A 27,224-nucleotide genomic window follows, 5' to 3' on the forward strand; every position below is an offset into this window, starting at 1 on the left:
TTCCAGAAACATGAAAGAACGCACTCATAATTCCTGGCTTTTTCTAGCTAGGGCTGTGAAAGTATCATCATTATGTCCTAGAGAGTGGCTGCCATCCCAATGCTAGGTTAGATTGACCAAGGGCTGGACTCCGTTAAAGACAACTTTTTGTGTTCACTTCACATGGTCTTGATTGCAAGGGCATAACAGATTCCTTGTCATCAGCCTGTTGGGAGGTCTCTCTGGGGAAGCAAAGTTGACTGCAAGGAGAGAGACTCTTCTTTAACTAGTTGAGTGAAGCAGCCGAAACCCTCAGGCAACTAATTGGGATTCTTGCGTTCAGAGCAGGGTGAGAAAGTTTCTCCTTTTAATTTGGACTAAACCTTTTAGAATCTGCATGCTGGTGGATTGGAGGTTTATACAGTCATGCCCTGCTTAATGATTACTCCGTATAACAACGAATCCGCTTCATGACGATGTTTTTGCGATTGCAAAACGATGTTTTAATTGAGTTTTTTTTTTTGCTTTGCAATGATCGGTTCCCTGCTTCAGGAACCAATTCTTCGCATTAAGATGATAAAAACAGCTGATTGTCGAGTTTTCAAAATGGCCGCCGGCTGCTCAAAATGGCTCCCCGCTGTTTTTAGGAGCCATTTTTCACTTAACAGGCACCCGAAAATGGCCGCCGTATGGAGGATCTTCGCTGGACGATTAGGTATTTCGCCCATTGGAACACATTAACCGATTTTTAATGCGTTTCAATGCGGTTTTTTGTTTCGTTTGACGACGTTTTCGCTCTACAGCGATTTCGCTGGAACAAATTAAAGTCGTCAAGCGAGGCACCACTGTAATCAGAAAGGTGGCTTTTCTGTGCTCTCCTTTAGCGTACGGTCAATTTCTCTAAGTGCCCTTGATTATACTACCCCTGGTCTACTGAGGAACTTTTACATAGCCAATACCTATAAATATTGGAACAGAATCAAACCTAAGTGAGCTACAGAGGACAGTAGTGTTTACATCAGGTGGAAGAACCTGTGCCCCCTCAGGCATTCCTCCATCATCAGCCCTGCCCAGTTCATGAGCCGCCACCCCTATCCAGTATGGCCAGTGCTGAAGGATGATGGGAATTGTAGCCACATGACTTCTAGAGTGGCACCTATTTTCCGCATTTGGTTCAGTGATTCATTAACCTGGACAAAGGTTCGGGAACCATCCTCAGAGAGGTACCAGTTTCAGCAGAAGCATTGGTGAGCTGGTTTACGGCAGAGGCTCGTGGGAGTTTTTGCCAATCCAGATGGATATTATTACTCCCATGTTTATATGGGAAAAGGAAAACACATCTATAAACCAGGGCTGAGTGTGTTCAGTTCTTAACTGTCCTGCAGTGTGAACGGAACAATGTCTGACTCCAGTCCTTTCATAATGAAAAGGGAAATATTGTTTGAGCTGCCAAGGCTGACTTTGGCCCACAACTACACTGGACTGCTGGTGTTTACACAACTTTGCTTGTGATTGCCTGTGGGCTAAATGATGGCTAGAGGAAGTGATCCAAATGAGCGCCAAGTTGTGGTACTTTTGAAGCCAGGCAAATTATATGGCAGAGCGAAGCGATCTTCCGGTTCAGCTGGAATTGGGGTGGTCCAGCTCATGTCAAGGGCCTTCTGTGCATTTTCCCCATAGCTAGAGCAGAAATAAAGATCCTGGGGAAATATTTGGTTTGATTTTTGAAGGAGGACAGGATTTAGATCATGATGGGGAGGGCCTTTTAGAACAGTAGGGAGTCAAATGGCAGATAATTGCAGAGCACAAATGCTGGAGAAGGATCAGGGATAAATAGCAGGTGGGTTGACTCTCATTGTGTTAGCACGCATACATGCCAGTCCTGTCCCAGGAGCACAAATGTACAATATCCTGAGGATTCAAAGCCATAGAAAACAATTTGTGCAAACAGAACTACATATATGGAGAAACTGAAATATTTGTAATGCTTTGTTGAATCCAAATTAGTTGTACACTAGGCTGTTAATGCAGTATATCAGGGTGGATTTGATTTAAATCAAATTTATTTAAATTGCGAGGTAACTCATGATTTAAAATTTGAAAAATAGAAATTCCTTGACAATTTAAATTTAAAAAAATCAATTTACAAATCTTTTTGGAAACGGTGATGTGAATCAGTTTGATTTTTTTAAAAAAATCATTGATCTATTAGGGACATTTGTAGACTTCATTCCATCCAGAAATGGTTCTTGTTTCCATTTTTTTCTTCACAACGCTCCTGTACCGTAGATCAGCCTGACAAAGTGTAGCCGGCGCAAGATTGGACAATGCATTCCATGGCTGATTAGGGGCTTGATCCTGCATCTTCGGGGTCTGAAGCGGCAGGTGAGTGCTTGATTCTGGAAACCGTTTCCACTCTGTGTGGCCGACTGGCAAGTTGGGCCATGAGTTGGCTTTCCGAGGCATTTAAAACACATTCCCCTCCCCTGTGGTGTAGTGTGATGGAGCCTTGAGGTATGGCCTGTTGTGTAAAGCGAAAACTGGCTGCACAGAACCACCCTGTGACCTCTGAAGGCAAAGCCGTTCTGTCCCAAATGTTATCCGAGATATTAAATAGCTTGAGGATTAGAGCCCTGTATTGATTACACATTTTCCCTTGAAAATGTCAGAACTTCTCTCTTGAAGACCGCGTTCTTGTAGATCCTCTTTCTGTTCCTTATCCTCCATCCCCCCAAAACAGTTTGCTGCATCTCCCTCACTTTCCTCAGATGTGTGTTCAGTGCTCTCTCTTCTCCCTTCTTTATTTATTGATGGCCAGAGGGCCGTGGTACTGTCAGCTTACATCAAGGAGACGAGGTTGCGGCTCGGTCAGTGTGCAGCAGGAGTTGGGGAGAACTGATGTGCGCGGCAGGGAGTCGATGGGAATGTGATGTTTCTTCCCGCTGAACAACAGGCGTGTTGCTTCGGCTGCTTCAGCAACAGCCCCCACCCCAGCGAATGGCTTGGGCTTCTTCGTGACAGGTTGGCTTGAGAGTAAGTTTCAGGGCAGCAGAAACTAGATGGAGGAGGGGAAGGCATTACAGTGGTGCCTCGCTAGACGATTACCTTGCAAAATGGTTAATCCGCAAGATGATGGGTTTTTGCAATCGCTATAGCGCTTCACAAAATGGTTTTCCCTATGGGCGTTTTACGTTGGACGATGTTTCGGTCCGTGCTTTACAAGATGGGTTTTTTTTAGGGATGGTTTTTCGCAAGACAATAATTTTGACAGCTGTGTCCGCGGCTCGCAAAAAGGTTTTTTTTAGGGACGGTTTTTCGCAAGACAGTGATTTTGACAGCTAGGTCCGTGCTTTGCAAAACGGTTTCTCTACGGGCGATTTTCGCAAGATGACAATTTTTTCCCCCATTGGAACGCATTAAATGGATTTCAGTGCATTCCAATGGGGAAACGCATTTCACAAGATGATGTTTTCACAAGACAGCGATTTTCGCGGAACGAATTAACATCGTCTTGCGAGGCAGCACTGTATAGCATAGCTTTGTGGCTGTAAGTTGGTCTTCCGGAACGCCAATAGTTTGCCCGCACCTTTGGTGCATGGGAGTTTCTTGTCAAAAAGATCTAAAACCAAGGTGGCTAGATGTTATGGAATAGGTTTGCAGATAGCTCCTTGGGAATGAGACAAGGACAAGCCCGGATTATTAAATTATGCTCGTTTTCATGTAGTCTCCCAAGAAGGCTACTGGGCGCAGTCAAGGCCCGAGGTACGTGTGCCGTAGAAGAAGGTGGTAAAATACTTCTACCACACAAGAGGATGACTTCAGAAGTAGCAGCTCCTGCCTTCACATGCCCTCTTCCAGAATGAATGGTTCCCTAGTGAACACTAAACACAGAAGGGATCAGACTGGGATAGGACATATTCTCTCTCTTGTATTTTTTGTATACCGTATGTGTTCTGTGCCATCAAGTTGGAACCGACTTAAGAGTGACCGGGTCAGTTTCCACAGGGGAAAATCCGAATGTCCTCCATAAGGTGCACCTGATCAACATGTTCCTTATGAGAGATGTACAGATTTCTGTCTTTCACACATCTGACAAGGAATGTATTTATGGTCTCGGAAGATACTGTCTTCAATGCTTCATTCCTGGACACCTTTTATTATTTAGTCTTAATTCAAAAGTGAATCCTTTTCTTCCCTCAAAGCTTGAGTAACTCATGTTTTCCAGCAGATATTTCTCCCCTGGTTTGCAAAACCCAGGTGGCTATGTATCTTGGGTGATGTTCTCCTCTGCATGATAGAAATTCCTTGTTTATGCACTTTGAGGTTTCGAGTTAGACAAAACATGGTGATGTGTAGAGCTTTGGCTCTCTTGCAAACATGGATGTTCTGGGGGCTGAGAGAACTACCTGCCAAGATAGCTACCCACCAAGCAACAGCCCCCACTTGGAGGAACTTTCTTAACACCATATTTGGGCAATACAATATATTTTGAATGCCAATTCCTTGCCTTTTGCTTTTTCTGTTTTTCCCATTCAACCTCCATATGATTTTTTTCCCTGCCATATATTCTTTCCAAAATCTATAATTGACAACCCTAATAGGGTTTTCAAAGTAAGGGAGATAATTAAAGAGCTGTTTTGCCAGTTCCACTCCCCCAGTGAGTTTCCATGGAGAAGTGGGGATTCGAACCCTATTTTCCAGAGTCCTCAGCCATCACTCTTCTCTGCTACACCACACCGGAGGGTGACCTTTTGTGTAGAGGAATACAGTGGTGCCTCGTTTAGCGATGTTAATCCATGCAGCAAAAATCGCTGCTAAGCGATTTCATCGCTAAGCAATATTAAAAAGCACATAGAAATGCATTAAAACCTGATTAATGCATTCCTATGGGCTAAAAACTAACCTTAAAGCGAAGATCCTCCATAGGGGTGGCCATTTTCAGTGCCTCTAAAGTGAGGCAAAACAGCGGGCGGCCATTTTGAAATTGCCGATCAGCTTTGCAAAAATGGGCGCTTTGCGATGATCGCTTCCAGGTGATCATCGCAAAGCGAATTTTCCCCATAGGGACCATCGCTAAAAGATCGCTCTTGCGATGGCAAAAAAGTCCATCGCTATATGGAGCGATTGCTAAGCGAGGCACCAGTGTACGTAGAGCCACACTGATCCACACACAAAGCAAAGTACATCAACCGGCCTGCTGCCCAAAGCGGTACAGCTCTTCTGCGCTTTTGAACCTTTAAGGCTGCCATATATGCAGTAAGAGCACTAATCCATCTTGCCCAGGGATGGGCAGAGTGTGCTGCATGATCCCAGCTGATGATGGGCTGGCAGTCCCAGCATTCCATGCTGTGCTTGCTAAGGCTGATAGGGTTTGCAGTCCAGCAGTATTTGAAGAGCCAGCCTTTGCCCTTCCCTGCGGTAATGTTACATTATCTGCTTTAGCCTTTGCTGACCTATTGCTCTCGGGATATCTTGCTCTAGAACGTCCATCATCCTCAGCCAGCATTTTAATCCCTTTTCAAACCCACTAAGCCAGTTGCCATCATCATCTCCCTTGACAATGAATCCTGTAAAATGAATTTTGTGGCCCCTGCTGCCTTGTGTATTCTTTATTTTTGTCTGTCTCTGGAAAGCAGGCATTGAATGATTTTGTGCTACTTTTTTTCCAAATCTGCTTTAACTCTGTCTGTCAATCTCGCCTTTCTTTCCACTAGCTAATCTACCATGATTTGCTTGGGTTAATAGTATGACTCTCCCCTTATCCCTCTCTCTTCTGTCGTACCTCTCCCAGTTATTCATTTCACGTTGCGCTCTCTATCGCTGTTTCTTCCAGTACTCACTCACTTTGCACTGGCTTTAAGTGAAGAGACCTGCAGATTCCTCTGATCTGGGTGCTACTGAGCTAATTATCAGTAAACCCTATTCGAGATTCTGGGGAACAGATTTTGAGGTGGAACTGGGGCCAGGCATTTAAGCTGGGAAATCGTTAGTATCTGTGCAGATGGTTGTATTTTCTAGCTCTTACTATTTGGGGACAATCAAAAAGTGCTATTTTGGGGACTAATTCTGAGATATGTAATGAGTGAGAAAATGGGTAGCATGCATGCCGAATTTTGCATTCCTAGCTTTAATCATTTCGGGATGGGCAGAAGAACTTTCAGAAGTATTGGTAATATTGAACATAGCCCTGGCACAAACTGCGGATTTGCTCCATGGCATAAGAGGTTGAGAGTTCGATTCCCCACTGGGCTTCCTTCACATGGTCTGGACTCAATGGTCCGTAGGGTCCCTTCCATCTCTGCAGTTCTAAGAGGATGATTATGATTATTAAACTTTCCACTCTTTCTTTCTGGTCCTTTGTAATTAAATTACTCCGAAGCAAAACAAAACACTGGACGATGCGGTGTCTACTTTTTCTTGACACGCAAAAATAAAGAGAAGACATAATTCTGTATGTACGGGTAAAGGTAGATTGCAGGGCGCAGTTCCCTTGGTGGTGGTGAGGGACCTTTCTGTGCCTGTTGGCAGCATGCTTGAGGATTAGGAGTCTCCAGTTCACCGGGTTTGGGTGGATGGGGTCCTTTTGTCCACTCACCTTCCTTGGGAGTCTTTCCAGTGGATGCAGCTCTGATGCAAAGGTAATAGATGCTTGGTGAGCGAGATTCCTTCCTTCCTGGTTGAGTTAAGAGGATTTATGTCAAATCCCGGTTATAGGCTGGCTCTGGGCAGCTTAGTGCTATCTTGCTTTTGCTAGGTGGGAGTTGGTCACGGGTGGGAGGGGGAGCTTGCCAAGAATAGGGATGGAGGTTTGAGTGGGAGGGAGGGAGGGAGGGATGGAGAGGGCTTTTGCACGAGGTGATGGCTTTGCAGCAGCATGCCAGCAGAAGCCTTGCTTGCAAGCTGGGGAAATGACTTGGGTGCGAGGATTTGAGAACTGTAATCCAAACCTCCGAGCTCTTGTATGTCTCACCATTCAAGTTATATACCAGATTATCTCCTTTACTCTCACAGGTTCTGACCCTGTTGAGCAGAGAGAGGTCTGGAATTTGGACCCCTTCTTAAGGAGAAATTCAGTTGCTGAGCTGTTTGGGTTCTTGTGTTGGCAGTAATAATTATGCCTGTGGCATTCATCTCTTCCAGAATGGCTGAAATCACCAGGAGAGAATACTGCCATTTTGTTTTACGAAACTCAGCCAAATGTCTAAAAAACATACTTCTGGACTACCTAGTAGCTTTGCTGTTTTCTGATCATGAGGACTATCAGTGTGCAATCTCTGACGCTTGCCTTCAGGCCACCATATTGAATTGCTATATTGTAATTGGCTTGAGTTTGCAAGATGCAGAGTAGACTCTCCTGGGCTGGTGAGCTGCTGGATAGCTCAGTGTTTTTGGCATCTTGCTGTGAAGCCAGAGGTTTGGGAGTTCAATTCCCCCACTGTGCCTCCTTGAAAAGGACTGGACTCGATGAACCATAGGGTCCCTTCCAGATCTGCCATTCTGTTGTTGTTGTTGTCGTCGTCATCGTTGTTGTAATTAATTAATTTCTAATTAATTAATTAAAAACATTTCAGTTCTCTCAAAAGAGAACACTTCTACATCCTTGAAAATGATGTCTTCTAAAATGGGCTAAATAAATGAGTGTATCCCCTTGTCCACATAATGAGTGGTCCTTTGTGACCTTTTTAAAAAAGGTCCTAGTTCCATAAAGTATTCCTTTCTGGTCGTTTGGAGGAAATAATATTTGTTGTAGGGGGCTGTTTAGAAACTTGTACTTAAAAGAGGGTGGAGAAAGTGGCATGCCTTGTGTTTTTTTGCATGCTAACTCCCATCCGTCCAAGCCAACATAGCCAGTGATGAGGAATACTGGAAGCTGAAGTCCATCATCACCAACAAGGCCATACTTCTCCCGTTCCTGAGCTGAAGACATGTTCAGACAGCACAGTAGAGTAACCTTAATAATAATAAAAAATAGGATGGTGCCTAAAACGTCACCTGCCATTTTTCAGAAACTCAAATGCTGAATTCCTCGGTGTCCTGTTATTTGGCTTGTAGTAAAGATTTACTGTCCCTGTTTTGTCACTTGGGGGAATCGCCAGGGTTAGACTTCATTACTGTCTTGGAGAGGGTTGCATTGAGGATTCAGTTCACATCTCTGGGGCCTCTATCTAGTTAGAGCAGCATGACAATGGAAACGATGACTCCAGGGAGGTGGTGAGCACTCCAGTGCCGGAGGCATTGAAGGGAACATTGGTCCACCATCTGTCAGATCTGCTTTGATTTGGATTCCTGCACTAAGCAGGCGGTTGGACTCGCTGGCCTTATTTTGCCACTCAGTTCTTCTACGCTTCTACGTTTTGCCTTACCCTACTTGGATATTCATCCTGATAGTTTATGATCCTCCTTGCAGGACCAAAGCTGCCGTCACGCTGAAGCGCCACAGGTAGCCTCGTTCAGGACGGACCCTTCTGGCATTTGACCATTTAGCAGGTAAGCCTTGACTCCCTCCCCTCTTCTCCTTGTGCTGCTTGAAGGTAAAAAATGTGGCCTTCAGCAGGCTGGGAGAAGTGGCATGAGTTCTGAAAGATCTCCGCAGAGCTTGCAAAAGTTACTCTTTAGGGACAACAATTCCCAGAATCTCATACCCAGCAATAATGTTCCCTCTAATTTTCTCGGGTGCTGTACGGGGGCTCCAAATGGGCAGAAATGAGCGGAAACACTGGGTCAGTTGCACACGCCTGATGTAGTGCTGCCCACCCTCATGGCTTGGAGAGAATGTTGTCCAGCAGGACCATCTTGGTGTCACATTTAAGGAGTTGTCGTTTTGAAAAATGACTTCTCTAAGCACTGAATCCTGACCCGTCACAGTCCTTAGGGGGAGTCACCCTTCTCAACCGTAACTACAGTGGTGCCTCGCTAGACAGTTACCTTGCATGACCGTTTTTTCGCTAGACATTGACTTTTTTGCAATTGCTATAGCAATTCGCAAAACAGTGATTCCTGTGGGGGAATTTCGCTGGACAATGTTTGGTCCCTGCTTCACAAACCAATTTTCGCTAGACAACGATTTTGACAGCTCCTTCCGTGCTCGCAAAACAGGTGTTTTCGGGACCTAAGCTTCACAAAACAGCTATTTAAACAGCTGATTGGCGGTTCGCAGAGTGGCTTTCCTATGGCCAATCTTCACTAGACAACGACGATTCTTCCACATTGGAACGCATTAAACAGGTTTAAATGCATTCCAGTGGGGAAATGCTTTTCGCTAGACGATGATTTCACTAAATAGCAATTTCAGTGGAACAGATTATCATCGTCTAGCGAGGCACCACTGTAGTTGCAACAACACTGTTTATGGCTAAGGAGCCCATCTCCAAAGTCTGAGCAACTGATGTTCAGAGGTTAACCTCCGTGTTGCTCAAGGGGTGCCAAACACTCCCTCTTTTGGCTTGTCACAGATCCTGAGCGAATGCTGGGGCGATGAGTGAACATCAGTTGAAGGACCAGCTCATTTTGGTACAACATAGTCCTGAGCTGATTAATGAAGGCTCGCTGGGGTGGGTGGAAGCAACACCTGGATGGTTTGGCCAGCTGCTGATGGGCTTTGTGTTGCGTATGTGTCCCTCCCCCCTTTTTATCCACCACCCACTTTAGTGGAATACCGGAAACGCGCAAATCTGGGTTTGAAACTATGAGCTCGGTCGCAGTGTTAACACCTGAGATCTTCGCTGAGCACCGCAGCGGCTTGAGGGATGAAGAAACCCGAGGTAAACGAAAAGTCTTCCTTTCTCCCAGAGCGGCTGGATAGCTGAGTGGTCGAGGTCTTCGGCTGCGGAGCCAGAGGTTGAGATTTCGATTCTCCACTGAATCGATGACTCATAGGGTCCTTTCGAGCTCTGCAGGTCTATGATGATGATGATGATGACTCTCTGCTGCATGTTAAAATTCCATGCACTAGCATCCATTTATACATAAACTTCTAAAGGTTTTGATTCTGTTTCCTCCATTGTTTTGCTTTCCTTGGCTACCGTGTTTCCCAGAAAATAAGACGGTCTTATATTAATTTTTGCTCCAAAAAACGCATTAGGGCTTATTTTCAGGGGATGTTTTATTTTACACTCATGTCATCTGGTTGCTGCACAAGGGTAGAGGGCAGGGTTTCACTTCACTTGGGGCTTATTTTTGGGGTAGGGCTTATATGATGAGCATCCTGAAAAATCCTACTAGGGCTTATTTTCATGTTAGGTCTTATTTTGGGGCAAACGGGGTACATGATTTTAAAAACTTTTAAGAACTTAAAAAAAAAACCCTCAACTGGAATTCCTTCTTGTCTTCATGTGCTTTTTTTCCTCTTTCTGCTGGGCAGGTGGTGTTTCAGAGGATGAGGCCTATATCCCCACTTACCTGGAGGCTTTCCCTCCGCTCCCGGAAAAGGGAGGCCCGGGAGAAAAGTCCAGTGAGCTGACGGGAGTATGGAACAAAATCCGGCCTATCAAATCCTCTGTCATCACCCAGGTGAATATATGGATGCCTGAAAAGCCTGGCTACAGAGGAGAACGTAGCTTCCTTGCTTTCCTTATGGGGCAAAAGATTCCTTCTCCCAACCCCCTGGGGTGGGCAAACCAAAGCCTGTGTAGTGATAATGGTAAAGAAATTCCCCTGCTCGACTTTGAATCTGGGGTTCCTCCCAGTGTAAGTTGATTGGAAGAAGTACAGTGGTGCCTCGCTTAATGACGATAATCTGTTCCAGGAAAATCACCAAGCGAAAACATCGTAAAGCGAAATGAAAAACCCCATTGAAATGCATTCAAACCTGTTCAGTGCGTTCCAATGGGGTAAAAACTCACAGTCCAGCGAAGATCCTCCATACGGTAGCCATTTTTGCTGCCTGTATAGCGAGGAATCCGTCCCTAAACGCAGTGGGGAGCCATTTTAAGCACCCGGCGGCCATTTTGAAACCGCCGATCAGCTGTTTAAAAACCATCCTTTTGCAAAGAATCGGTTCCTGAAGCAGGGAACCAATCATTGCAAAGCGAAAAAAACTTATTTGGACCATTATCGTACAGCGATTTTGTCGTAATGCGAGGCAATCGTTAAGCGAGGCATCTCTGTAGAAGCATAGTTGAGGCCATGCTGTGTTGATATACGGAATCCTCTGTTACTTGGTGGTGGTAGTGAAGTTACTTTTCTGGACTGTACCTGCCAGAAATCCACCGCGGCCATGCTGGCTGTAAGGACCTGGGATTTTTGGCCTCAGATAGAAACCTTTTCACACTCGATTCACCAAACATGAGACTTTGGCAGAATACGACCTCAGCCAGCAACGAGACCCAATGGTATAAAGTATGTCCATCAGGGTCTGCTAGATAAGAAAGTGAAAGAAAGCCTCTCCATTCAGAGACTGTGCCTCTGATCATCAGAGACAGAAGGCAGATATGGGGGGGGGTCGTCACTCTTGTTCTCGAGTCCAGTTAGAGGGCTTTCGGGAAATTCTTGGTTGGCTCCTGTGGGAAGCAGGCTCCTGGCCTAGATTGGCCTTTTCGGTGGGGCTCTTCTTGTATAAGGTGGCGAAATGTTGTAAAGTGTTAAAATGTGCCATTTGGGTTTCCTCTTGGGCAGGTGTTTCACGTCCCCCTGGAAGAGCGACGCTATAAGGACAACAGCCAGTTTGGAGAAGGTGATGAGGCCAAGGTTTGTGTGGACATCATGCAGAAGACGGGGGCTCACATTGAGCTCTCCTTGGCCAAAGACCAGGGCCTTTCCATCATGGTGACCGGCAAACTGGACTCCGTCATGAAAGCTCGGAAAGAAATAGTCGCTCGGCTTCAGACCCAGGTAGGCGCAAAGCCCTTCTGCCCCGCACGCCGGCACAGCTGCTGGTAGAAATGTGCTCAAGGAAGCATGGATTAGATAAGCCGTAGAAGGGGTAGCCGTGTCCTAAGGTGGTGGAACCTTAAAAACTTTAATACTGTTTTAATGTGAACTTTTGTAAAGAAGTCCCCTTCATCAGACACTCGGATGAAGTGGACTTCTGCATGAAAGCTCATGTTAAAAAAAAAAGTTAAGCTTTAAGATGCAGCCACGTTTTTTCTCTTCTTTTACTTTTTATTTCTATTTTGCTTTTACCTATTATATGAGATAAAACTCAATAGAAGACCAAAACAGTTCATGGAGACCAATGGAACAAACCAGGAATTCTCAACCTTGGGCCACCCAGGGGTTCTTGGACTGCAATTCCCATCAGCCATCACCTCCATCTGTGCTGGCCAACGTTTCTGGGAATGGCAGTCCAAGAACATTTGGGGACCCAAGTTTGGGAACCATTGGTGTAGGTAATGCCCATTGGCATAGAGAAGGACCTTTGAATGTGTCTACCTGTTAACTTCCAAGCCATTGTGAAAGCTTTGGTTTTAAGACGCAAAGTTCTGAAGACGTTCGAACCAGGGTGGATTGCTTAGCAAACCTTTCCTTCAACAGAACAGCTTACTCCTGACATCGGTGACTTGCCCTTTAACCAGTGGCCGGCCTTTCCACCCATCTTCTGGAGCACTCTCCTGTACAGTTTGAGAGACAGAGGTCCTGTCAGGCTTTAGAGGCCCCCATTGCAAGCATACTAGTTTCATGCACTGGTTTTATGTGGGATCTGGTGGTGCTGCGGGTTAAACCGCAGAAGCCTTTGTGTGCTGCAGGGTCAGAAGACCGGCCGTCGTAAGATTTGAATCCACGTGACGGAGTGAGCTCCCGTTGCTTTGTCCCAGCTCCTCGCCAATCTAGCTGTTCGAAAGCATGTAAAAATACGAGCAGATTAATAAGGACCACCTCTGGGAAGGTCACGGCATTCCGTGTCTAGTCGTGCTGGCCACGTGACCACGGAAACTGTCTTTGGACAAACACTGGCTCTACGGCTTGGAAACGGGGATGACCACCACGCCCCAGAGTCGGACACAACTGGACTAAATGTCAAGGGGAACCTTTACCTTTACCTCCTGGATTGCTAGTATTTGTGACTGCTTTGTTTCTGTGGTCAATGCTTCTTAATTATTACGTCTTATTGTTCCAAAATGGTTTTTACATCCGGTTACCGGAGCGTTGTAATGTAAACAGGTTTGAAGAACCTTTTTATTGATAATTTGTTTGTTTGGAAGTATTTACATATTACTACGTATAAGTGCTTCTAAACAAACAAAAATCAGTAAAAGAATGGTCCCAGCTCAGTGATAAGAATAGGCATCGTATTAGCAGTTTCTGAGGAAATTTCTGAGGTGGGCCACCTGTCCGGTAGCCGATCATCTAATCTCACTGAAAATAAAGAGTTAGATATAATGATTGAAAAACTTTGTTGTGCAGCATCACATTTTTAAGGATGGTGTCATCAGCAGCAAATTGCCACTGATTAAAAGGTTTCCTGTGGGACTTTTGGGGAGCACGTGGCTTTGTCACACTGTGTATGAGTCATAGGCACCCTGAATCTGCTTTTAATTAACATTGAATTGCTGTTGATGACAGCGTCCTCTCTTGTGCACGTGGAGCTATGGGACAAAAACGCAGCCAGTGTTTCATGCAACATTCTGTGGGGTGACAAGGGGGAGATAGACTTTTTTCAAAACCATGAAACACCCATTATTTGTTTTTCTCATTATTTTAGTTGTTCTTGTTATGCCAGCCGTATGAATGAGAGATCTCTAACATGTCCTGTCCTTGGCAGCTTAGCTGTCTTAATCTAAACATGCTATTGAAAAGAGGAAGACCAGATTACAAGATGGACTGACTCGCTAATGGAAGCCACAGGCTTGAGCTTACAGGAGCCGTGGAAGGGCAGGACATTTGGAAGATTGCTCATCCATAGGGTCACCGTAAGTTAGAGGTGACTTGACGGCACATAACCACTATCATGGGAGGCTTGGGAAAAATCAATTCATTTTTAACACATTTCTAAACCCACAAAACATTGGAGCACGCTATACAGTGGTGCTTTGCTTAACGGGTGCCCCATTTAACGACGAAATCGCATACTGACAAACTTTTTGTGATCGCTTTTGCGATTGCATTGCGATGTTTTAAATGGAGAAAATCGCTTTGCGATGATCAGTATCCTGTTTCGCTTACCGATTATCGCAAAGCGATGATTTTCTAACAGCTGATCGGCGGTTCCAAAATGGCCTCCGGGTAAAAAAAATGGCCGCCTGCTGTGGTTTTGCACGGATTCCTCGCTTACCGGGCAGTGAAAATGGCCGCCATATGGAAGATTTTCGCTTTAAGGTGAGTTTTAAGCCCATAGGAACACATTGGTTTCAGTTCATTCCTATGGGCTTTTTAAAATCGCATAGCGACGAAATCGCTTTGCAGCGATTTTTGCTGCACCGATTAACGTCGCTATGCAAGGCACCACTGTATTTTTGAGCAGGAGGGTATTGTACACAGTGGGTGCCACCTTCCTAAAGGCACCACTCTAAACTCTGCACAAGTGTTTCTCGTGAATTCAAGGGTTAGATAGGTCTGTAAGTAGGGTTGCTAGCATGCCAGTTAATCAAGTACAGTGGTGCCTCGCTTAACGAGCGCACCGTATAACGACGAAATTGCATAGCGATTAGGGTTTTGCGATCGCATTTACCGATGGCCCCTATGGGCGAAACTCGCATAGCGAAGATCGGTAAGTGTTTTGCTTACCGATCTTCGCTTTGCGACGCCTGATGATCAGCTGTTCTGCGGCTCCAAAATGGCCGCCCGCAGCGTTTTCGCGCCCTCCCCTCGCTTACCGAGGGCGTGAAATGGCTGCCGGCTATGGGAAAACTTCGCTGAACTGTGAGTTTTGGCGCCTATTGGAACGCATTAAACTAAGTTTAATGTGTTCCAATGGCTTTCCCCGTTCCGTACAGCGATGTTTTCACATAGTGAGGGTTAATCCGGAACAGATTAACCTTGCTATGCGAGGCACCACTGTATGTAGTAGTTTGTACTGTGTTTGGAGAAGTATCTCGGTATTCCTGCCATTTTTTGCCTTCACAGGCTTCAGCTACTGTCACAATCCCTAAAGAACACCATCGCTTTGTGATTGGCAAGAACGGCGAGAAACTGCAGGAGCTTGAGTTGAAGACGGCCACCAAGATCAACATCCCGAGGCCTGAGGATCCTAGCAACCAGATTAAGATCACAGGCACCAAGGAAGGCATTGAGAAAGCTCGACATGAGATTTTGCTCATCTCAGCTGAGCAGGTGAGAGTGCCGGGGTTTGCTACCCTCACCTCCTTCCTTCCCAAAGTGGAAGGTCAGGTGTGAGAAATGGCACCGTAGCTTTTCTTTTCAAACTGTCTTGCAGTCTGTCGGCAAACACCAGCTCTTGATTTTTGGACCAGTAGTAAGGCAGTTTCCGCTGGACTTCAGCATCTTGTTCCACACTTTGGCTGGGAAAATGTAATTTGATTTCTACTTGAAGGAATAAAACATGGCTACTCTAGATATACTCTAGCTTTGAGTCCTTTGCTGAATAGCGACCAGTTTAGGTTAGGGTAGCAACACATAGGCCATAGGGTCCTGCAGGCTTGTGAATGTTCATTAACAGTAATATGAAAACGAATTAAATAAATGAGATTTGTGGTCCAGGAAGCATGACTTTCTTATAACGCAAGCTCTGCATGCTTTGATCTGACCAAAACATCGCAAAAACATTTTGCTCTTCTCTTCTCTTTCCTTTCCTTCCCTCCCTCCTTCCTTCCCTTTTCTTCCCTTTTCTTTTCTCTTTTTCCTTTTTTTTCCTTTCCTTTTCTTCCCTTCTTCCAGTGTTAAAACAGAAGTTCTGTTTTCAGTTACTGATGCTTCTTGGCACTGGTGTGGAGCAATGTTATACCCTTGATCCATCAAAGCCATGTCTTTAGATAGTGAACTCATGAGAGTTGATTTGCTTTTGTGTATTTTTCTTTTCTGGTCACGAAAGGAAGGGCTCTTTCCCCTGAGCTCTTTTGGAACAGGTTGGGCCTGCTGCGTTCAGCTCCCAAAAAGAACCCTGTGTAGTAGCCAACAATCTCTTAGATGATTGTTTGTGTAAGGAAAGAAGACTCCAAGCATGAGTATGGAGAGTATTTTGAGGGGAATGGCTCAAAAAAGTACAAGGGACCAAGATTCGGTCTTCTGGTGTTGGATGTGTGACAACGGGCAGACATCATTTGTGAGTCCCTTGACCGCTCCTTGTTCTTACGTGGACCAGTGCCTTTCCCCTTGTGTTCCCAGGATAAGCGTGCAGTGGAGCGTTTGAATCTGGAGAAGGCCTTCCACCCCTTCATCGCTGGCGCCTTCAACAAAGTTGTCCAGGAGATCATGCAGGAGACGGGGGCCCGCATCAACATCCCACCGCCTAGTGTCAACAAAGATGAGATCATCATCACCGGCGAGAAGGAGCCCGTCTCTCAAGCCCTCCTGCGGATTCGCAAGATCTATGAAGATAAGGTGGGTGGTTGACAGAGAGGAGAGCCCTGGGCGGCACTTAAAAGCCCTGATTCTTGTCTTTTGGGGTGCCAAAGTTGGGCTTGGACATAGAGAATCTCTTAACCAGGGGCCACAGTGGCTGGACCTTCAGCGAGTTCAATGTCTACCCAGTGTTGCAGTTCCCAAACGTGTCTGCACCGTGATCCTTTTTTAATTATCATTTTAAAGAAAACCTCACGGTTTCCCCACCTCTCCATTGCCGTCATCCAACCCGACCCATCTTAACAAAAGTTCAAGTTCCAATCTGAAAATTAAGAGCGCAAAAGCATAGTACCAATGATTTTTAGTTAAACATAAGAACAAATGTGTATTGTTTAATAAAAGCTTAAATGGTAAGAAAAACGTTTATTACAGAAATTTGTTCAGGCTGAGAAGTATGGTTTGTGTGTACGAATGAGAAATCTTAGGATTGTGTCCCTATTTGGAATTTCGTCACACACCCTCGGTTCCTTACTCCTGTCTGGGGAATTTTTTTCCAATGGAAAATGTTGCATTTTCCCCCCCTATGCAAGTGTTTCATTTAAGACGACCAAGTTGTTTGTATTGCTCAGGTGACAGATCTAATCTGCTCAAATTGCATCTAAATAGTATTTGTGTAAAGGCAGTCCTGTATTAAAGAGGGTAGAAGAGTCATCTTCTAGCGTGGCACTCCAATTATGCTTTGTTCAGTCCATGTTCGCTAGAATGTGGACATTCTCAGGACTACAGCTCCCATGGTCTTCCAGCCAACACAGCCACTGGGCCCAGCTATAAGTCGCATTAAACTTTCAAGCTCTGCTTTTAATACCTGCTCCCAATTAATCGGGGATGCTGGGGAGAGAAAAGTACAGGAAGTGTTTTTCCTTGACGTTAATGACGATCATACATTAAGGTCAGTGTTGCAGCCCTAGCTTTAATGTGTGAGAAATGGGTAAGCACTGCAGTCATTCCTGCTTCATTTTGGAGTAGTTCTTCTCTTTTTTTTGAAGTGCATTTTGGGAAGTTCTTTGTGTGGCAGCATTTACAGAGTCCTCTGTCGTTAAGGCAGGTTTTCTGTCTTTCTCAGAAGCGCAAGACCACCACGATCTCAGTAGAGGTGAAGAAATCCCAGCACAAATACATCATCGGCCCCAAGGGCAACACCCTGCAGGAGATTTTGGATGCCACCGGGGTTTCGGTGGAGATGCCGCCCCTGGAAAGCAGCTCAGAGACCATCATCCTCCGGGGGGAGCCCGACAAGCTGGGCCCGGCTCTGACCCAAGTCTATGCCAAGGTAATGCCATGTGTACCATGATGCATTGCAGCACGCTAGACCACCAGCTGGCCTTGATTTCCTCCCATGAACTGGGCAATAGGAAACCAAGTGGTTAATTTCTCTCTCTCTCTCTCTTTCTCTTTGTAGCATTTAAAGGCTTTTCCCCCACTGTCATCTTTGATTCCCCAATTTACAGGATCTTGTGTGTTTTAAAAGAAGCTGCCATATCCTGTCAAACTCATCTTGTTTTGCTTTTAGACAGGATAATATAGTAGCATTTAAGCGGCTCGGTCGGTTGACCCTTTTCTCACAGGTTCACTGCCTGTGTTGGGTGCGTGTGTGTGTGGCCCATGAGGTTTGAAATGGATGCTGACGAAAATGGCGTGATAGCGCATAGAGGCCGAACGCAGGCATTACAGCACGGAAACAGTGCTGGGTGTAGAGAAGTGCCAGCACTGAAATCCGGAGAGGATTTCTAGTTTCTGCACAGGAAATCAACATTGAAGCCTCGTCTTAAAAGTACCTCTGTCGATTGACCGTGTCAGTCTCTCTCGTACCCCAACCCCACCCCACCTCTCTTTTAGGCGAAGAGTGTGATGGTAGCTGAAGTAATGGCCCCAGCTTGGTTGCATCGTTTTATAATCGGAAAGAAAGGACAGAACATTGGCAGGATCACCCAGCAGCTTCCAAAGGCAAGTGATCCTTCTGCATCCAACTTAGAGCTCGAGTGACGGACTTGAAAGCTGCATGGCTTGTTAATGGCGTGCTTCAGTTTTAATTCCCAAGATATTACACTTTCCTGCTAAGAGAAAGTTGTTGATCCTCGTGATATCTGAGAAGCCCACGGGTGGGCCGTGTTGGATTTTGTGAAATAATTTTGGGGAGTTCCGGTGTATATTTCCTTGACTGTCCTTTAATGGCTTGCTGGAATTGATAGCAAATCAGCCTGTCCGTAGGTTTTGGCCTGACTTAGTCATCAAAGGCTGGAAGAAGGAAACGTCTAGAAGGGTTGCCTCCTTACTCACCTGGGAGCACTAGGTGCTGGTGAGCACTGGTGAAGAGCAGCCATTATAAACCTGCCTTAAAGAACCCCTCCTGGGTCTACATGTACATATCTAGACTAAAAAAAACATACAGTGGTGCCTTGCTTAACGAGCGCACCGTATAACGACGAATCCGCATAGCGATCCCTTTTTCGGGATTGCTAATGCGGAGGCATACCGACGGTCGCAATGCGCAAAACTCGCATAGCGACAATTGGTAAGCGTTTCACTTACCGTTATTCGCTTTGCGATGCCTGCAGATCAGCTGTTAGGCGGTTTCAAAATGGCCGCTGGAAGCCCCGAAATGGCCGCGCGCAGCATTTTCACGCTTTCCCCTATGGAGGAAACTTCGCTGAACGGTAAGTTTAGGGCCCATTGGAACGCATTAAACAATGTTTAATGCGTTCCAATGGGTTTTTACGTTCCGTTTAGCGATGTTTTCACATAGCGAGGGTTAATCCAAAACGGATTAACCTCGCTATGCGAGGCACCACTGTATTTGTGTATTTCTCCACCACCTTCTTTTTATGACCAGCATCCCAAAACTGTTATTTCTTGTTTATGTTCAGGTTCACATTGAATTCACGGACGGCGATGAGAAGATCACACTGGAAGGACCCACTGAAGAGGTGGAGTTGGCTCAGGCACAGATACAGGAAATCATCCGGGATCTGGTGAGCCTTCCTGCTAATCACAGGAAGCAATGATCTTCCTCGCACCCCCCCCCCAGTTACCTTCCTCTTATCTACCCTTAATTGGGTGGCAAAACTAATTTTCTCATTGTCTTAAGAAAAGGCTTACAGTCCTAAGAGTAGGAAAGGGCGCAGAATACACCGGCCAGTCTCATAGGCAGATAGTTGTGCCCTGCAAGGGAAATCTTCAGAAGGGGCTTGGAATAGGCTGTGATGTCCAGTAGCATGGAAAGAGAATAAAATATAAGGCTGTAGGTCAGCAGGACTTGGTCTTTGTAAGATACTTTGAAATTGATAGAGGAATAAAAAGAAAAGGCCCCATTTTCCTCTCACTTGATCAAGGGGGTGGGGGAAATGAAGCTGCTGTTTTGTACAGTTCCTTCTGCAAAATATCTGAAAGACAGCACAATTACTTAACAGAATAAATTGTGTCTGTTCACTTCAGCCTCCTGCTGTGCTGGCAACTTGGGCAGGAAGGTATGGAGGTGGCCGGGCCCCAGAGCATTGTAGCTGCTCTTCATTGTTTAAGGCCCCCCTTTGCAAATGGTCTCCATTGGGTGCTTTGTAGAGTTACTCTCTTGCAACGGAGCTGCCCCTGGCAATCATGAGACCACCTCAGTTTTATTCCTCCCTCTTCTCCCCGATTGTCTTTTTCAGCTCAGTCGAATGGACTACACCGAAGTCCTCATCGACCAGCGGTTCCACCGTCACCTGATAGGGAAGAACGGAGCCAACAGTGAGTTTTTCGTGTGTAGGCATAAGAGAGCCGTTCCTCTCATCCTCTTGGTAGATCTGGGGGTCTGTATGAGACCGTTGGAGATCTCACTAAGTAATGCTCGCAAGACTTCTGTACATGCACATACACCCTGCACTTTTGGAAGGCTGAAAGTTTTTCTGTGTGGTTTCATCATTTTCTGCTCCTTCCCAAGGTCTGTGAGATTGGGAAACACAGATCTTTCTTAATGGTCCTTTAATTGTTTTCTGACCAACCAAAGCCAGCTGATTGGGAATATCCAAGGCAGGTATCGACGGGTGGCAGGCACCTATCTCCTCCCCACCCTCAATTCCCATAATTAAAACAATCCAGACACTTCTAGTTAACCTTCTGTTGTCCAGTCTCTTCAGTGCTATATAAATAAAAAAATTATATTGCAAGTTAATGGCCAGGCAGCAAGCTGCTAGCCTGTCGTGACCTTAGATGATGTGATGGAGTGGAGTTTGGCTATGGATTTTATTTAGACTCTGGACAGTGGGCATCTTTTCCCCATTGTTTTTATCCTCAGAACAATCCTCGGGGGGGGGGGGGTTTACTTTAGATTAAGAAGGGATGATTCATCAGCTGATCTTCATGGCGGAGTGGGAACGTGAGGCTGGTTTGCTCTGCTTCCACTTTAGCACTGCAACCAATGTACTCACACAGTATTCTGCAGCTCGTGTCAAAGGAAATTGTGTGTGCGACTCTCTTTTCCCACTGTGTGTTGACGCAGTTAACCGCATCAAGGAACAGCACAAAGTCTCTGTCCGCATCCCCCCCGACAATGAGAAGAGCAATCTGATCCGGATTGAGGGGGACCCCCAGGGGGTTCAATTGGCCCGCAAGGAGCTGCTGGAGATGGCTGCCCGTATGGTAAGGGAAGCTGGTGTTCTTCGGCCCACTCTCCTCTCTGCTTTGTTTCTCAAGGCTGGGTTTGGGGCGGAAGGAAAGTCGGGAATGGGGCCCAAGAGGTGGTGGAGAGACGGAGGCTTGTAGGAACAAGCAGTTGATCTGTGCTGTTAAGTCCTTTCTGACCTCTGCTGCCCCTAGTAGGGTTTTTGAGTTTGAAGAGTAGTTTTCCGATGGGTTTCCATGACTGAGCACGAATTTGAACCCAGGTCTCTTGAGTCTTAGTCCGACACCATTATCCCCTGCGTCGTACTGGCTCGTGCAGGGTTGCAAGAGGGTTGCTCTTACTCTGTCTCTTCTGTGTAAGAGAAACAGCAGAAGGCATGCAGACAAGAGTAGGCTCAAGGGCTGCCATCTCCATTCAAAAAAATATCTCATTGCCTTCCAAATAAGGGCCTTGAGGGGCCAATCACCTGACTCGGAAGACGGTGGTGCCGTTCTGTGTGTGTAACTGGGAAGCTGATAGGTGGGAGGGAGCTCAAAGGAAGTTAGGCTTTGAATCGCCCTCCGGGAAGCTCATGGGGAGAGGAGAGGGTTTTGCACTGTTGTCTTTCCCTTGGACTTTCCACACGGGCCAGTCCACGTGGGCCAAAAATGAACTTGCTGAGTTGTGGAACCATTGACAACACTGACAACGGCGGGCCTTTCCCAGGAAAACGAACGCACAAAGGACCTGATCATTGAACAGCGCTTCCACCGAACGATCATTGGACAGAAAGGCGAGAAAATCAAGGAGATCCGTGACAAGTTCCCAGAGGTAGTTATTTATTTTTAAATATTTTAACCCCATCTTTCTCCTTAAAAAGGACCCAAGGGAGGAGGGAAAAAGTCAAAACTTAGTGCGTCCACTTGGTCTTACGATTTTGCTTGTGGATCCTGACTTGGTGCTGCCCTGTAGGTCATCATCAACTTCCCCGACCCCTCCCAGAAGAGTGACATTGTGCAGTTGCGCGGGCCCAAAAACGAGGTGGAGAAGTGTGCCAAGTATCTCCAGAAAGTCATTGCAGAGCTGGTGAGTTTTCCACGGGTCAGCGCCTTCCATCGGCTTGAATGTGTTTGGTTTTTCCTTTACTTCTCAAAAAGTGTCCCTGCGCACTTGAGGGTAAGGAAACATATCTTCTCTCCTCTGTTGTCCAGGCTGCAGAGGGCACAGCATCAGGAAGAAAGAGTTTCTGAGCCTCCATCTTGTCCTGCTTAGGCAGGAGGTCATCATCATGCCTCACTATGAGACAGTGGCCAAATTTATGTTAGCTGCAGCCTTAGGTGCACGTCAGTGTAAGCTTTTGGTGTCGTACACCAGCCATAGGACACGGTGTGCAATAGCAAACTCCTACACTGACGTCTTGATTTCCTGCAGTTCCTTACTGAAATCTGTACCACTGGAGTTAAGTTCCTCGACTCTGAAACAATCTCCTGTCGGAGGTTCGCCTGGCACCCTCGCTGAGTGTTTTTAAGAGCCAACTTAAGACCTGGCTCTTTAGGCAGGCCTTCCCTCTGGTCTCTACTTGATTTTCTTTTCTATTTTAATTTCCATTTTTTGCTTTTTCCCATCTGGAATGATACTAATATTATTGGTTTAAGTTGTTGTTTTAATTGTTTATATGTTGTTCCTACTGTGAGCCGCCCAGAGTAGATTTAGTCTAGATGGGTGGGATACAAATCTAATGAATGAATGAATGAATACATAAATAAATAAATAAATGTTGGCATAAATAAATGATCAGAGTGTATTTTGGGAGATACGAAGCCTAAACTGATTCAAATTGGGCAACTAAGCTTGAGGTGGGACAGGGTGGTGGGTTTTGCTGTTGACAGGAGAGCAAAACTCGAGTTTCCTTATCTTAACTCCAGTTCCCTTTATGCTGTAGATCGAAAACAGCTTTTCCATCCCGGTTCCTATCTTCAAGCAGTTCCACAAGAACATTATCGGGAAAGGAGGCGCTAACATCAAAAAGGTAAAGGAGGGAAGGCGCCTTTCCTGGCGCATCTTCCTTTTCAGAATGTTGCAGAGAGCGGATGTTTATGTGCGCTGTTTGGGGACTGTGACTGGGGGCCGTTTCTTACAGAGAGAGGCCCAAGGGGTGAACAGAGCTGTAGGGGGAACGTTTGTTTTCGTTAATTTTTTTAAGCATAATTCCTAGATTCTCTGAGACACCGTAGCTTGCTTAAGAGCTGCCGTGCAAAAACGTAATTTTCCCCCATCAAATTTAGCATCGTATTACAATTTCTGTTAAAAAGACTTAGGAAGGAAGCTTAGGTTTTGACTCGTTGATCTTAAGGGGGGTGCGGTGGGGTTGTCCCACCCTGCTCCTCGCTCTGCTCCTCACTTCCCTTCCACGTCTGGATTGCCATCAGCCCTCTTTATCCTCCTGCCGGTTTCACCCTTTCCATACCCTCTCCAAGGGCTGCTCCCGATCAAGTTCGTTACGGTAGCCTAGCTTTGAGGGGTCCGGGTTTGATGTTATCTCTTCACAAATAGATTCGAGAGGAAACCAATACCAAGATTGACCTCCCCACAGAAAACAGCAACTCAGAGGTGATCCTGATCACAGGGAAGAAAGCCAACTGCGAGGGCGCCCGGGACCGCATCCTGGCCATCCAGAGGGAGCTGGTGGGTGTGTGAAACAGTTTCCTCCTTTTGAATGTTCTCCGAGAGAAACTACCACAAAATGTATTCTGCTCTGTTGGATGCCTAGCTACGGAGCCAGAGGTTGGGAGTTCGATTCCCCGCTGTGGCACCATTAGAAGGAAGGAATGGTAGACCACTCTTGAGTATTCTCTACCTGGAATACTCTAGAAAGGATTGCTTTTTCCAGTTAATTTTCCACTGCATGGTGGGGATTTTTTAATATTTTGGCTTATGGAAATTGGAGATGGTGGTAGAAATCCTGTTGCGCAGCTCTGTCTGCACGGCAGGGAATGACATCAGCGGCGGCGGCCAATCGCTGGTGATTAAATACTTTGGTGTGCACATAATTCAAGCACAATGTGGAAAAGTCATGTTCATTCCAAACTCAACATAAAGGAAATGTCTGATCAGCAGTAATTTGCTGCTGATGGTGACATCACCCCTGGTGCACACAGAATTTGAGTCACCCTGTCTGCTTGGTTGTCTCCAATTAGTTTACTTCACTCAGCATCGTCAGTGTTAATTTTATGAGCATTATGGAAATTTTCTTCCACTTGTCAACGATGCCTGGAACTGTGAAATACATATATATCAGGAAATAAGATTTTACTTATTGTGGTTTAATGCTATATTCAAAGCTTTATTTGGCAGTTCTTGCAGTTCTTGCAGATATTTTAAGGGGTGACTGCTTAGTGACCCTGTTTGGACGTAGCGTTCATGGCTTTAGCCCAGAGTCACTTTCCAGTCCCTCATGTTCATGTTCCTCCACAGCCCCTCTCTCTCCTCTCTGACTTGCATACTTCACTCTGGCCTGATTTTAAATTAGGGTTCATTTTTATGTCCATGACCAGGAACTTTGGCTTAATGTTGGCTTACAAGTCAAGATCTGAAATATAGTGGTGCCTCGCTAGACGATGTTAATCCATTCCATTGAAATTGCTGTCTTGTGAAAACATCGTCTAGCGAAAAGTGTTTCCCCATTGGAATGCATTGAAACCCGTTTACTGCGTTCCAGTGGAGGGGAAATCGTCGTTTTGCGAAGATTGCTCATAGGGAAACTGCTTTGCGAAGCGCCGATCGGCTGTTAAAAATCGCTGTCTTGCGAAAAATGGCCCCGAAAACACCTGTTTTGCAAAGTGCCGATCAGCTGTTAAAATCGTCATATTGCGAAAAACAGTGCCGAAAAAAATACCCGTCTTGCGAAGCACGGACCAAAACATCGTCCAGCAAAATTCCCCCATAGGAAACATCATTTTGCGAATCGCTATAACGATCGCAAAAACTTAGCATCATGCGGATTTGTTGTTTAGCAGGGTAATCGTCTAGCGGGGCATCACTGTAAGTCTAAGGCCAACATATCAAAACCAGTTTTGAAAGAGCAAGATAAGAACATGTCCCTCATTCCTCAGTTAATAAATTGTGGTTAGTGGAGCTAATGTGGCCCCAGGAGTGGCAGTCATTCAGGATCAGACACTTTGGCTTTACTTTAACAGTGGCACTGGCAACTGTGAACATGTTGATTCATAATTAAAATTATTGGCTGGATATCTCAGTGGTTTAGTTATCTAGCTGCAGAGCCAGAGGTTGGGAGTTCAGTTCCTTTGACTCCTAGCAGGAGAGCCAGCCTGGGTGGTCTTGGGCAAGCTGCATAGTCCAGGGGCGCCCCTAGAGGAAGGGAATGGTAAATCACTTTTGAGTATTCTCTATCTGGAAAATCCTGAAAAGGTTTTCCATAAGTGAGAACTGATTTGACCACACATTAATTTAAACCCCCCTCCCACACATACACAATTGTTTGGCTAAAGGTATCATTTTCTATGGAAAGTGAATCACAAATTGAACATGACAAGTGTGTTTCCCATTCCACTGGCCCAATTTTATTTATATTCCCTCTTTTTGTTGTTGCTGCTGTGTAGTTTTGCAAAATCATACATTTCTAAAACCAGGAAACGATCCGGAATTTTTCTCATTCCCGTCTCAATTCTCTTTGAGCTTGCCTTGAAAGGTGGGGCTACCACACAATCGAGAAGGAAGTGCCATGAGCCGAGAGAGGGTTGTGTAGCCCCTATCTTGTCTTCCTCTGCCTCTCCTTTCCTCCCAGGCGAACATCAAAGAAATGGATGTGTCTATACCAGCCAGACTGCACAATTCGTTGATCGGGGCGAAGGGGCGGCTGGTGCGCTCCATCATGGAGGAATGTGGCGGGGTGCACATCCATTTTCCTTCCGAGGGCTCAGGCAGCGACAAGGTCACCATCCGAGGACCCGGCGAAGAGGTGGAGAAAGCAAAACGCCAGCTTTTGCAGCTAGCGGAAGAGAAGGTAGCCCTTCGGATCGGGGCCCACAAATCCCAGTAACGGGTGGGTTCCAGAATGGAAGTTCCCACTAAGCTTAGGGATGTGACACGGATGAGATAATATAGCTACAGATATCTCTATAATAGATTTTTAACTGATATTTATAATTATATACTGATGTGCAGGGGATCTGTTCCAAGCTGCCCACTCCCACGGATTCTGAAAAACGCAGATTATAGCAAACTCTTCCTCTCGTGGCCAGTTCTGGCAATTTCATCTTTGGAAATATATATTTCTAGGATTTTTCTTTTAATACAGTGCTGCCTTGCTTAACGACGTTAATTCGTTCCAGCGAATACGCTGTAGAGCGAAAACGTCGTAAAGTGAAAAAAGCCCATTGAAATGCATTGAAAACCTTTCAATGCGTTCCATTGGTCTAAAAACTCACCGTCCAGCGAAGATCCTCCATAGGGGTGGCCATTTTCGGTGCCTGTAGAGCGAGGAATCCATCCTAAAACACAGTGGGAAGCTATTTTGAGCACCCGGTGGCCATTTTGAAAACCCGACGATCAGCTGTTTTGATCGTTGTAATGTGAAGAATCGGTTCCTGAAGCAGGGAACCAATCTTCGCAAAGCGAAAAAAACCCATTTAAAACATCGTTTTGTGATCGCAATTGCGATCGCAAAAACATTGTCGTGAAGCGGATTCGTAGTTATATGGGTAATCGTTAAGCAGGGCATGACTGTATTTTTTACCATGGATAAACAAATCAACAGATACTGATCTCATGGATAAACGGGTCCTACAATACATAAAATGTTAGTTTCCACTGGCCAGAGGATACATCCCTGAGCCGCTTGGATGCTCGGTGCTGTTCCCGATTCTTGACCTCTGCTCGATGTTTCTGCCGTCCTCCTTCCCAGCAAATCCACAACCACTCCATGGAGCTGCACGCTAAGCCTGAGTATCACAAGTTCCTGATTGGCCGCGGAGGCGCCAACATTCGCAAAGTGAGGGACCGAACCGGGGCCCGCATCATCTTCCCCACTCCCGAAGACAAGGACCAGGAGCTCATCACCATCATGGGGAAGGAGGATGCGGTGCGACAAGCCCAAGAAGACCTGGAGAACCTTATCCGGAATCTGGTAGGGTTTCATTGGATGGTGGAAGAGCATTAGGGGGTCTTCGGGTGTAGCATAATGATGGCCAGGCAC

The 27,224-nt window shown here is 45.9% G+C and overlaps 1 protein-coding gene across 3 annotated transcripts in view; it reads left to right on the forward strand.

The window, feature by feature from the left end:
• The window catches only part of LOC110087635 (vigilin), a 57,304-nt gene that overhangs the window by 18,004 nt on the left and 12,076 nt on the right, over window positions 1-27,224 (forward strand). For 2 of the 3 annotated variants that reach the window (XM_072976992.2, XM_072976993.2), the window contains exons 2-18: window positions 8,387-8,466; window positions 9,628-9,740; window positions 10,340-10,488; window positions 11,593-11,808; window positions 14,980-15,186; window positions 16,198-16,413; window positions 17,498-17,704; window positions 18,271-18,378; window positions 19,299-19,403; window positions 20,079-20,157; window positions 20,909-21,048; window positions 21,737-21,841; window positions 21,983-22,096; window positions 22,953-23,039; window positions 23,564-23,695; window positions 25,815-26,033; window positions 26,934-27,155. In XM_072976992.2, the coding sequence (XP_072833093.2) occupies window positions 9,665-9,740; window positions 10,340-10,488; window positions 11,593-11,808; window positions 14,980-15,186; window positions 16,198-16,413; window positions 17,498-17,704; window positions 18,271-18,378; window positions 19,299-19,403; window positions 20,079-20,157; window positions 20,909-21,048; window positions 21,737-21,841; window positions 21,983-22,096; window positions 22,953-23,039; window positions 23,564-23,695; window positions 25,815-26,033; window positions 26,934-27,155 (2,382 nt within the window). In that variant the 5' untranslated portion in view covers window positions 8,387-8,466; window positions 9,628-9,664. Of the gene's footprint in view, window positions 1-2,295; window positions 2,365-8,386; window positions 8,467-9,627; window positions 9,741-10,339; window positions 10,489-11,592; window positions 11,809-14,979; window positions 15,187-16,197; window positions 16,414-17,497; window positions 17,705-18,270; window positions 18,379-19,298; window positions 19,404-20,078; window positions 20,158-20,908; window positions 21,049-21,736; window positions 21,842-21,982; window positions 22,097-22,952; window positions 23,040-23,563; window positions 23,696-25,814; window positions 26,034-26,933; window positions 27,156-27,224 lie in introns of those variants that run through there. The other variant, XM_020809494.3, reaches the window with a different exon arrangement.

Source organism: Pogona vitticeps, chromosome 6 (assembly GCF_051106095.1).
Source record: "Pogona vitticeps strain Pit_001003342236 chromosome 6, PviZW2.1, whole genome shotgun sequence".
Lineage (NCBI taxonomy): Eukaryota > Metazoa > Chordata > Lepidosauria > Squamata > Agamidae > Pogona > Pogona vitticeps.